This window comes from Liolophura sinensis, chromosome 13 (assembly GCF_032854445.1).
Source record: "Liolophura sinensis isolate JHLJ2023 chromosome 13, CUHK_Ljap_v2, whole genome shotgun sequence".
Classification (NCBI taxonomy): domain Eukaryota; kingdom Metazoa; phylum Mollusca; class Polyplacophora; order Chitonida; family Chitonidae; genus Liolophura; species Liolophura sinensis.
In genome coordinates this window covers 7821319-7834305 of record NC_088307.1, presented here as the reverse complement: position 1 = coordinate 7834305, position 12987 = coordinate 7821319, and the positions used below count along the sequence as shown (strand labels likewise).

The 12987-nt window shown below is 39.0% G+C and overlaps 1 protein-coding gene across 1 annotated transcript in view; it reads left to right on the top strand.

The window, feature by feature from the left end:
• Positions 1-11817, top strand: part of LOC135481105 (sodium/myo-inositol cotransporter 2-like) — a 28750-nt gene extending 16933 nt beyond the window's left edge. The window contains exons 9-15 of the mRNA XM_064761041.1: positions 445-580; positions 3079-3186; positions 3682-3832; positions 4656-4824; positions 8176-8391; positions 10440-10546; positions 11679-11817. Of these exons, the coding sequence (XP_064617111.1) occupies positions 445-580; positions 3079-3186; positions 3682-3832; positions 4656-4824; positions 8176-8391; positions 10440-10511 (852 nt within the window). The 3' untranslated portion in view covers positions 10512-10546; positions 11679-11817. The remainder of the gene's footprint in view (positions 1-444; positions 581-3078; positions 3187-3681; positions 3833-4655; positions 4825-8175; positions 8392-10439; positions 10547-11678) is intronic.
• Positions 11818-12987: the final 1170 nt, after the last annotated feature.

Sequence of the window (12987 nt, the reverse complement as noted above, 5' to 3'; positions counted from 1 at the left end):
TTTGGAAGCGTCGGTAAATACTTGTAAGTACTCGTTCCAGTTTGATTTAATATGGTCCTTGACACATAACAACGATACATTACTGTTATCCGTCTTTTTGACTTTAGAATATAATTCCATTCTTCGAGCAGGGGCCCAGGGGGGTGCAAGTTTAAACTTTTCCCGGGGGCCTTGTAAGGTGGTAATGATTAAGCCATTGACGACTCTTGCGTGACCGTTTGTACAGTTTAACGTTCGTCAAGTTCGTTGACGACCACTCTCACCAACACGGTGTGCATATCTGTACGTCACACGTGAGAACGTTCACCAGTGGCTTGCTATCGATCTCTGATTCATCACTGGTACTGCGTTTTTCGTCACCCATAAATCGCATAACTGTTACATCTATTATTGACTGGTGTTTAACATCATTTAAATCGGTTAAAAATGAGCTCTGAATTTCAGGTAATTGTTCAAAGGACACTGGCTGCAAAGAACTTGAGTCACGCTAAGGGTGGCGCCATAATGGCTGGGTACCTGAAACTACTTCCGCTCTTCCTTATGATACTACCGGGCATGATCAGTCGAGCTCTATATCCAGGTAACTGCATGTATGTAGTATTTTACATGTCTCCTCTATGATAAATATGCAAATTGTTCACGTTAAATAAATGTTTCTGACATAAACTGCATGGTGTGGTCTATATTAGCAAACAGCCAAAAGATTTATACCTACCAGTAAAAGAACTGTTTAAAAAAAATTTAACTGCGATGAGCAGCTATATGGGAGAGTGGAGTTTTTGTTGTCTTTATCTTTGTTCGTTGGGATGATGGTGTTCTAGTTCAGGGTAGTGGACGCATTATCAAATGCACATGCGTCGGCGCTTGTGTTCGAACGTCAGTCATTTTATAGAGTAGTTTTATGGCTTTTTGTGTTTTAAAGTGCACATATTTAGAAAATTTCTGTCAAAAACATCAAAAACCGGCTAAATTCCCTGCCGTCCAAATAGTTTCTGTTACATTTTGTTACATTGTCATTTCAAGTGACTTTGTTGAATAGGACATTTCTCTCAGGCTGCGTAAGCACGTGCCAGTAGGACATTTCGTATACTTTTACGAAATAAAAGGCAGTTAAATTCGTAAATTCTGTGATGTGATATTGCGCTGATATAAACTGACGGCAAATTAATACTAAATTATTATAGGAAAACATTGTACGAAGCATATTCCCATGTGCGACAAGCGTCATATACGCCCACACGAATTTGTTTCGAGACAACGAAGAAAGCTGAAAAATAACGTGACCCATGGATGGCCGCAACTGCAGATGTAATAAGTGTATAAAAACACATGCCCACATTGCAAGCACCTTCGGTTGCTGTCGTGTAACTGTGTCAAACTTGATGCAACGTTACAGGCAGACGGGACAGACACCAGACAGGCCAAGAACAGGCAGGCCTAGGGTAACTAGGCCCAGGTAACTACACATGTGGAACCGCTTCCTGACAATGACGTCATCGTTAATCAATGCCTTAGGTCACCGGGTCAGTCGGCAGACTGTTTCCAGGAGACTCATGACTCACGGAATTAAGACCTATCGACCATTCAGGGGGCAGTTGTTGACAGCTGAACATCGACGCCAGAGGCTGCGATATGCTCGAACTGTACGCCGTTGGCAGCGACGTGATAGGCAACGTGTTGTTTTAACGGATGAAAGCCGCTTCTTCCTGTTCCACGCCGATGGCAGACAGCGAGTTTACCGTCGAAGAGGCGAATGAACGGCTGCATCATGTGTCCAGGAGGTGGTACCGATTGGTGGCGGTAGCGTGATGGTATGGGGTGTAATTTGTTGAGAGGAACGGACACCACTGATTATCATCTACGGGAACCTAACAGCTCAACCTTACGTGGATGAAATTTTACGTCCTACTGTCCTGCCATTCCTTCAACAGCAGCCACATGGTGTCCTGTACCAGCATGACAACGCCAGACCTCATACAGCTCGAGTTGTGCGGAACTTCCTGGACGCCAACGACGTCAACGTCTTGCCGTGACCTGCACGTTCCCCAGATATATCCCCCATAGAACACCTATGGTGATATCATAGATCGTCGAATAAGACAGCGGTCACACCTTGCAGCCAACCGACAAGAACTGACGTTCGCTCTCCAAGATGGCAACGAATCCCACGTCATCTCATCAGACGACTGACTTTTTCTATGCGCCGGAGAGTTTTTGCATGCATTGAAGCCAGGCGTGACTACACGCAATATTGATTGGTTTTGATATTGACTGATTTTAAAAATGATCAATTTTTTGTATACTCTGCCCATTGTTAACCAAGATGGAATGGCTGTTTTTCTACCCCTGCTCTGTTTATTCACTTGTAAAATGACTTGAGAGCTGCTTTGTCCTTTCTGACTCGACTTTTAATATCTAATGTCATTTGTCTTTTCAATATATTATACTTCAGTCATCCTGTTTTTTGCAATGGCTAAATAAATTGATTTGAACTCTTTGTAAAAATTCTTTTGGCCGTCAATTTACTTACCTCTAGAATAAAATACAACTAAATGATCGAACTCTAAACTGCTGTTAAATTCGTGAATCCTGATCTACTTGTAAACTGACTACTAAAAACTAAGTAAAATGGTGTTAAATTCTTGAGTTTTATGTTTATGTATTTATTTGATTGGTGTTTTACGCCGTACTCAAGAATATTTCACTAATACGACGGCAGCCAGCATTATGGTGGGAGGAAACCACACAGAACCCGGGGGAAACCCACGACCACCCGCAGGTTGCTGAAAGACCTTGCTATTTACGCCTGGAGAGGAAGCCAGCATCTGGATTTGAACTAACAGCGACCGCTTAGGTGAGAGGCTCCTGGGTGATTACTCCTCGCTGGTGTGCTATTCACCTCGGCCAAGGAGGCACACTTGAGTGAATCGTTACAAACTACCTGCCCGTTGAGATACTGACTGAATTAAAACAAGTAGTTGAACGACAGAATTCTTTTGTTGTCTGTACAGACCATATAGTTAAGCTACTGTGTGAATCAAGTACAAATTAAGACTTAAATGTATCTCCTCTGTGCAGATGAGGTGGGCTGTGTAGATCCCTCAGACTGTGAGAAGTACTGCGGTAATCCCGTGGGGTGCTCTAATATCGCTTATCCCAAACTTGTTCTGACTCTTCTCCCAATCGGTGAGTCGACTAAAGACAAAGGAATTGATGATTCAAACAAATGTGCAAATGTGTTGCTTTCGCCTGTATAGTCATACTTATATTATGAAGTCTATTTCCATGTTTGTTTTTTACTGTCAAAATATACATATGTATAGCTTGGCCACAGCGGCCTCAATTTGTTCTACCAGAAGAAATCCTTTACAAAAAAGAACGAAGAAGTACATTGTCCATGTGTGTCAATACTCAATTATATATTTTCCGTAAACAAAGAAAAAACCCAGAGAAGTAATATGTTACTGTAAGCTGAAAGCACTGTAAAATATTAATTTTCTTTTTTATTTCTTATTTATGAACACTTTTTCTCTTCACAATAAAGGTTTTCGTTGTAGTGAGATATTCGATCTACCTTGTAAAGTTTTTCTCCACATCAAAGGTGCTTTGCTTCGTAAAAACTTCTCGTTAGGAAGGTCGTCACTACATACACGTTGTATGTGTATTTCTCTGTGTATGCAGGTCTCCGTGGATTATTGATGGCCGTTATGCTATCCGCCATTATGAGCTCTTTGACGTCAATATTCAACAGCGCAAGCGCACTCTTTACCATGGACCTCTGGCGGAAAATGAGGCCCTCTGCGAAGGAAAGAGAACTCCTAATCGTTGGAAGGTAATTCAGATTTCTGTTTACTCTCACGAAACCTCTTACTAACTCCCATTACCTGACGTCCAGCTGAGGGTTCTGTAACGGAAGAGACAAAAAGTCCCGAGTACAACAAGAACAACATACATATTATACGCATCTCTGTTGCTTGACTTGCACTGTGACTGCTTCCAGTTTTTGTGTGTAGGCAATCTCACACAAGCCATACCAAGTAAGGACTATTAATGTTGGTTGCGAGAAGTCACGTGTATGTTGTCGTAATCGGAATTTTCTAACCACGTTTTAATTTCTCACAACCAGATTTTCCGTTGGACATAGGCAGTGTCATACGACATTTTTCCTCTTCAAACATTCCCTCCGGCTTGGAATAATTTGAAATGGCATGGTGATGTAAAATTGAGGCAAGGTGATCAGCTTTGGACCCTATCAAAATACACGTAAATAAATAAATAAATAAATAAATACTTAAGGCCACTGTTTCGGGTTATAAAGGCCATAAATATCCCACACCAACATTCTGTAGCATAAATTGCTTCCGTAGTTTCAGAAGAATGTTCGCAAATCATTCTAAAAAAAAAACAGAAAAATAGAAAATAAAAAAATAAATATAAAAAAATTTTAGAGTATAATAATATGACAATAAATTAACAAATGCCATACGACAAACCAAAGACCGTCTGTGTTCCTATTGGAGTGCACTTAAAATTTACGTGAAATAAATATCAAAAATAGAAACAAAAAGTAAATTTAATCGCTGTATTTGCAATTCACTAAAATTATGTCATATGATTTTCTTTGTAATAGTATAAATGACATTTTCGACTTGCAGGTTGTTCATCGTTGTCTTGTGTGGTCTGAGTATTTTGTGGATCCCACTTGTGAAGAGCTCACAAGGGGGACAACTCTTCATATACATTCAAGCCATTCAGGGTTATCTGGGTACACCAATTGGCGCCTTGTTTTTCTGGGCGATACTATGGGAACGTATGACCGAACAGGTGAGACAGGTGTTGTCGATTTCGATTTTTTTGTAAAAAGTGGATAATTGGTAAAAGACTTTCTACAACAACGTACGTGTACACATTACGCATAACTGTCGCCGAGACGGCTTGCGGTTTTCGTATTGGCCTACATGTAAACAACGCCACGTGGAGAACATTTTTTCTGCGGAAGTGATAGAAAGCCAAGACTGTTGGTGTTGACGGCAAGAGGTCACGTGTATGTTGCTCTTTTTTTTAATTATCAAACAAGATTTTCTGTTGGACTCCAGGTGAAAATGACATTGTTCTACGAGAATAATTTTCCCTCATCAATCATTTATCACTGGTCTTTTTAACCCTTATAATAACTTGGTAATGCAAGGCAAAACCTTCCCATTCTTTAGAGACAAACTAATATGAAACCAAATGCTGGCCCCTGTAATCTAGAGTTCTTAAAATTAGTGATTTTTTCCTTTTGCTTTGCCATACTTGACCAGGTATAAATCGTTCGTTAATTCATTTTCTATTTCGGGGAACGAAATTGATGATGGTATCCAAATCCTGACGTTAGCAAGGCTCTATACCCTGATCACATTAGTCACAAAATGCTGAAGGGCGTTGCTAGCGCGGTGTGTGCCTTCCAAATGTCTGACCACCTAGTCTCTAATAATGAAGACCGTCTCAAACTCTTGGAAAACTTCAAATGTACTTCCAGTGTATAAGGACGGAAACAAACATAACCCAACAAATTATCGCCCTATCTCTGTGCTTCCCTGCATTGGAAAAATCATGGGAAGAATTATACTGAAACCAGTATACATGTATAATTTCTTTATTAGCAAAACTTATTTTATAAATACCAATCAGGTTTTTTACCTGGCCATTCTAACGTTCGTCAATTAATCGAAATATTTCCTTCTCTTGCTAACACCCTTTATAATGACGATATTTCCTGATTTATCTTTTGCGATATAACTAAAGGTTTTGGCACCGTGTGGCATAAATGCCTTCTTCACAGTCATGAATATTTTGGAGTAGTTTGCAACGCTCTGAATTGGCTTGAAGACCATTTAAATGGTAGAACGCAAATGTGTAGTTATGAAGAACTGTTCATCTGATATCAAGTCGACTAACGCCGGAGTGCCCCCAACGTTCTGTGCTGGGTCCCTTTCAATATCAAAAAAAAAAATAAAATACGGAATGATTTTGGACTTTGGACTTTGATGGAATATGCTTCAGTATTATGGGATGGCTGCACCAAAAATTAATCAAAATGTTTAGAAAAATTCCACTTTCTGCTGGTGGATTGTAACTGGTCTGCTCTTGAACACCTCAAGAAATCCCTTTTATAAAGAAACGGGATAGGACACATTAGCTAAAGGGAAAATATGAAATTATTTTTACGTATAAAATTTACAACGATATGATTTCCTCGTATATCAGTGATCTTGTTACCTCATTCGTAGACGATTTCCTAAACTATAATCTCACAAATTATTACAATTACATGCTTCCCAGATTCGTAATCTATTCACTCGTAATTTATTTCTCTCATCTACTGTTCGTCTTTGGGCCAATCTAGACCTAGTTCCTAGAAATAGTCCAAGTCTGGACTGTTTTAAAAACTAAATTACGATCTATAGACATTACTAAACCATGCAAGTTATTTCTGACTCGCCCAAGGAAAATAAATACAAAGCTAAGAAAATAATTGTTGTCTGTTAAACGCTGACCTTTACAGAATAAATGTAATTGATGAATGTGACTGTAGATGCAGTCAGCATGTCAAAGATGCTGCCCATCGTTTACTCTATTATCCCTTATACGCACACCCTCGAGCCATCATGACAGAAGACATTCTGAACCATACCATAACAGAACTTATTTTTGGGTACAGATCTTCCTAAAATAGTGCCCAGATTTTCAATGCTGTGCATACTTTTGTCACAAATAGCAACCGATTCAATACAATGTAAGATGTTTATTGAATTTATTTTAACTAGTGGTGGATTTTGATTTCCATTCCGCTAAAAAATTACGTCACACTATCTGTTTTTTTTTCTCCACACTTTCCCCACCCCTACTTTTCCCACCCGTCAATAATTTTCTGTTACTTTTTTCCCGCCATTGTTTTCTTTCTGCCATATCATTATATTACAAATTTGTCTGCAGCCAACATTTGTATAAAATGCAGAGGTTTCCACCCAATCCCTTTCATTCAATAATGTCAATAAAATAAGTTTAAACTTAAAACTAAAACTAGTGATTTTTATTAAGGCGTCATTGTTTTTGCATTATGATTTCACCTCTTCCGGTATTTTCATCAGTCCATGGTTATTGCAAAACATTACACTTCCCAGGTCGAACAATCTTATTCAAAAAAAAATTAAGTGATAAGCCAAAAACACCTGACCAAACGCCTGTCTTACACGACCAGAATATTTAAAAAAAAACATTACTTACAGCCTATAAATACATGCACAAAATAATATTGACGTATGCATTATGGTAACACAAATACTTCTTAATGTTATCTTTGAACTTTGTTTTTTGTGTGGTTTTTTTTTTGTTTTTTTTTTGTTTTGTTTTGTTTTGTTTTTTGTTTTTGTTTTTAGCATTGTTTTCTAATTCAAACCCGATATTCTCGACATTTTCAGGGTGCTTTCTGAGGAATCTTTGTCGGCCATGTTTGTGGAGAGATACGAATAGTTCACTAACTCCCGGCGGGATCTGTGTTTTGGCACATCTTGTATTAACTTTTCTAGTCTTCGTGGTTGTCTTTTGCGTTTTGGGGGTAGAAAAAATCATTAGGCCTTGCAGGCCTTGCACTTGAATTCTGTGGCATGACATATGTACATGTTGGTATACTGACTGTGTGAATCACGTACGGGTAAATGCTTGAATTCTATGGTGAGCCGTAGAGAACTGCTGGTTAGTTGACTAACTGAAAAAGTACCGTTAAATTGTTGAATGTTATGTCGAGTTTTACGGGCTGTGTTGACACATTTATATTGACGCACTGTGTGGATACATTAATATTGACGGAGCATGTTGATACGTTTATAGCGACAAACTTAAAACAAGAAGTTAAATGCTTGAATTCTGCTGTAAGCCATTTTAACCATATTGTTAAACCGTTTTTTAACAATTTTTAACAGCGCACTGAGAGTCTTTGCAGAAAATGAGGTCTTCTGGCAAGGAAAAAAAACTCTTAATCGTTGGGCGGTAACCCTAGTTCAGATTTCTCTTTAGTCCATCCTTGCGTAACGGAACAGACAAAAAGAAACAACACACACATCGTACGCCTCCCCGCTGTTTGACAGTTGTTATTGTTTTCTAATTCAAGACCGATATTTTCGACATTCCCAGGGTGCTTTCTGGGGAATCCTTGCCGGCCATGTTTGCGGAGTAATACGAATGACGCTGGACTTTGTATATCCAGAGCCCGGCTGTGGTGAACCGGAAACCCGTCCGCAGATAGTCTCTAAAGTTCACTTCTCATACTTCGGGCCACTGCTGATAGTTCTGACGTCACTTGTTATTGTGACCATCAGTCTTCTAACAGAAGCAAGGAACAAAGAAGATGTATGTATTCCGAGTTCATCACATTGCAGTACAGTGCAGTACTGTAATGAGTAGAATAATGTTATACTTGTCTCTTACAATTGTTTTAAGAAAAGTCCATTCGAAATTATGGTAGTGGTCGCAAAATGAAAACAAGTAAAAACCGTATCTGAATTATCCCCAATAAAATTCATGTAAAAGCATGAGTTACACGGTGAATTTTATAGATTGTAATGTCAGAGATAACGACATCACATCCACTGTTTCCTTTCTCATATTCACATACAGATGAAAAACTTGATATCTCTATTCATGTAATGTACACTCAGAAAAAACAGCTTTTGTGACGTCAGGTTCTTTGATTACCGTTGTCTAAAGCTTGTAGGATGTTATTGTGCTCAGTATGACGTCATTGGGCTCAAGACAACCGTATTATCCATGTACTTCTTCTGCTTTGAAAAAAATAAAAAAGGCGAAAAAAAGAGATGATATCAAACACGGTTTTGACTGGTCTTTCCGAAGACAGCTATTCCAGTTTAGAATGGTTTCTATCGCCTTTTCTAGTTTCAGCGTACATTATGTACGAAAATTTTTCGGTCACGTGGTCTGGGTAAGAAAAGTAAACTATTTACATCATAGAATGCGCGAGTAATTAACCAAATAATTCGATGGTTAATGAAAGAATTAGCCACAAGAATGTTTTGACGTTTCAACTGTAACGGGTAATGAAAATGATAGACAGTGTCTTCGTTCTGGATGTTGGCGTGTTTTTTTTATCGTGAGGTGAATTTTTGCATGCGTATCATCTGCCAAAGCCAGTCAATGCGCACATATACTGTGTGTAAAACGGTACAAACATGTATGAAATGTGGCGGTAGATCCTTAGAGACAAACCAAGGAACAGGTACGTGACAGGACGGTAACATCGTAGAGACTGACATAGGAGCAGGCATAGCACAGAACGGTAACACCTTAGAGACTAACACAGGAAAAGGGACATCATAAGACGGCAGTACCTTTGAGACTAACACAGGAAAAGTGACTTCACAAGACTGTAGGATCTTAGAGACTAACAAACACCTTACAGATTAATGTAGAAATAGGTATATCACAAGACGATAGCTCCTTAGGTACTGACACACGAAAAGAGGTATCTCAAGACGGTAGCTCCTTGGAGGCTAACATAGGGATAGGTATATCGCAAGTCGGTAGCATCTTGGAGACTAACGCAGAAATAGGTATATCACAAGACGGTAAAAGCTTAGAGACTAACACACAAACAGGCCTAGCACAAGACGGTAGCACCTTAGAGACTAACACAGGAACAGGTAGATAACAAAACCCTAGAGACTAACACACAAACAGGCCTAGCACAAGACGGTAGCACCTTAGAGACTAACACAGAACAGGTAGATCACAAAACCCTAGAGACTAACACAGGAAAAGGGGTATCTAAAGAAGGTAGCACCTTAGAGATTAAGGCAGAAATAGGTATATCACAAGACGATAGGTCCTTAGAGACTAACACAGGAACAGGTATATCACAAGAACAGGTATTATACATTATTTTTTTACTTATGTGCATTTTTAGATCCTGATTTTAACATAATATTTGGATATTAGATACATGGATTAAAATTATGTTTTTACATTAGATCCGTCAGTATGGTGTTTTTACAATACATCCCGGGATTAACATGATGTTTTACATTAGATCAAGGTGTCCGTATGCTGTTTTTTCACAATGCATCCCCGAATTAACATTTATTTTTTCATAATATCCGAGGATTCACCGTGTTCTTACATTTCATCAAGAGATTAACATAACAATGTTTTTCTTGTAAATAAGATCCAGGCATTAACATGATGGTTTTAAATTTGACACCGGAATTGGTGTTTTTTATATATCAGTTCCAGGAATTACCATGGTGCTTTTAAATTAGGCCCAGTAATACTGCCGTATTTTTACAAAAGATCAAGTTAATTACAGGCTTGTTTTTACAATAGATTCACAATTTGTGTCTTTACATTAGATACAGGAATTAACATGATGGGTTTTATTACATTAGATTCAAGGATTAACTTGGTGGTCCAGGAGAAAGCCCCGCAGCTCGTTTTCAGAAGAAAACCGCTCGCCGTGACAACAACCAACTGGATGAAATGTCTAACAATAGTGGTATAATAAGTTTCTTTTTCATACATGGTGAATATTTTAATATGATGTCCATATTTATTATTTACTTTATTGTTAACGTTGGTTTACATAGTGGCCCCTTTATGTACATGTACCCAGCAAGAGCCATTTTGGGTACTCATTTTCAGCGATTCCCTCTTCACAAAGCAATGTCACAGGGCTACGAAGAAATAGCACTTGATCACAAAGCCACAGCCAACAATTTGGCGTCGACAGCCAAAGACCTTAAACATTTTTAAAGGTCTGTCAGAAATGGTCGTGAATTCCAGCAAGTTTTCTTCCACCATTATGCTGGCTGTCATCGTATAAGTGAAAAAATCTTCAATACTTCATGAAAACCAATGAATTAATAAATCAAACGTCTGTTCTATATCACTTTTCTGGACTTAGTTTTCCCCCGGGCTCTTTCCGGTTTTCTCCCATCCGCCTTTTGAATTTTGAAATCAGGGTTATGATAATAAATGGAGGAGAAAGCTTAGACCGGAGTAATGGAACAATGTACCGCATCCCATCGACTCGTGACCAGTGAGGTCGAAGACCCAAATCCAGCTCTTGGTCCATTTGTCCCGGCCTTAAGTCTGGCGATTTGCTGGGCACGAGACGGTGGAATACAGCAGGCAATTTGGTTTCCACTTATAAACCTAAATGTCGTCGCTTGAAAAACTCCTAACCATTTTGTTTAACGGCAATCGTATATTTATTGAATTATTTTTTTTGTTCGTATACTTTTACTCTGTAATTTTTCACTTATACGACAATGTCCAGCACTACGGTGGGAGGAAACCTGGGGGAAACCCAGGACTATCCGCGGGCTGATGGCAGCCTAGTCCCACGGCGAGAGAGACCCACTCCAATTTTATAAGTAAATACATGTAAATTCACTTAGACTCGCCCTTCCTGACTCGCCTCAAGTGCACAGTTTCTGAAATGTTTTATTGCGTATAGCACTGCAGTACAGATTTATCAGAAATCTACAAAATGTTGATACAGGTCAGCAAAATTTTAATACAGGCGACAGTACACAAAGTTCTTTAAAGGACGATTTTGTTAATTAAGTGGTTCGTTCTCAAGTTCTCAGTAGTTTTAAAGGTCCATCCTTTTTGTATGTTTTCAGGCCATGATGTGGACCAGCATAGTCCGTCCGTCGCAGAAAACGAAACCTCAAAGTGTCGTAAGTGGTTGGATTTTGTCTGTGGAATACCACCGGAACAAGAAGCAGCGGTGGACGACAGCATTGCATGGCGGGAGTCAGAACGGTTTTTAAAAGAGAACCGGAAGTGGCGTTGTGTGTTGAACATCAACGCCGTCTTGGCGCTTTGCATCATGGTTTTCTTGTGCGGATTTTTCCATTGAGCCGTGCTGAGGACTTTCCTGTTCCTGATTACTGATTTCGATAAAAAAAAAAAGCCGTGTATTTTGTGTGATCTGTCAGTGAATTAGCTTCCACGTTTAATTGCACTTGGTTCACCCTGTGTCTTATAGAGTAAGACTTGGTGCATTAATAAACAATCTCCTTTGTATGTGTTTATACCGCCCTTGTTTCAAATAACGCATTCACATTCTGCATGATCATCGCGATGCCATATTGTCACCGTTAACATTTTTGGGGGGAATCAGGTTTTCTCTTAGGCTGCTGAATGTCCATATGTACACAGTGTACATTAAAATATGTTTGCTCTTGTTTTTGTTTTTTGTTTTGTTTATTGAAGGTTTCTATATCTGGGGAGTTTAGAACACAACCATAATCTTCCTTTTAGAAGACATCACCTGACTCATCTGAGTCATCTGAGTAAAAAAAAAAAATCGCCGTATGGAACAGTCTTCACATTACAGTTCCATTTTTTGATTTCCATGGACCAGTTTGCACAACAAATGTCTCATTTTACAGTATCTCTGTAAGTCATCTGGTCCCAAATGGAGCAAACTTTAGATGAAACTGGAAAAAGCTGAATCCCATCTAATATTACTATTGTTCAAAACAACATTTCATCAGCGTCTCAAACACGGACCTTTATCCATTCCGAAGACAACAAGTAGTAGGAATTAACGATTGATTTGGCATAAAAGTTGATCCGCAAACACCCGTCATCCAGCTAATGGTTACAGCTGGAGTGTATGTACATTTAATGTATAGGAAATACAACAGGCTGCTATATGATTGTAGCACCGTCTCAGTTACGTGACAGGACAGATAAATGCTCTGGTGGAGCACAGGGCCCACATTTTAGGCCTGTTTTCCGAATCTTGTCGTAATCTTGTGTTGTTTGTCATTTCGCCAATGTCGCTGTTTTTACCTGGATTGCAAGTTAAGCTTGGACAAACTATTTCAAGGATACTGCCACATTGATAAGATTAAAATATAAGTGACATTCTGAACAGATTAATTCGAGTGTCAATGTACTTCATGAAATGAACGGGATTCG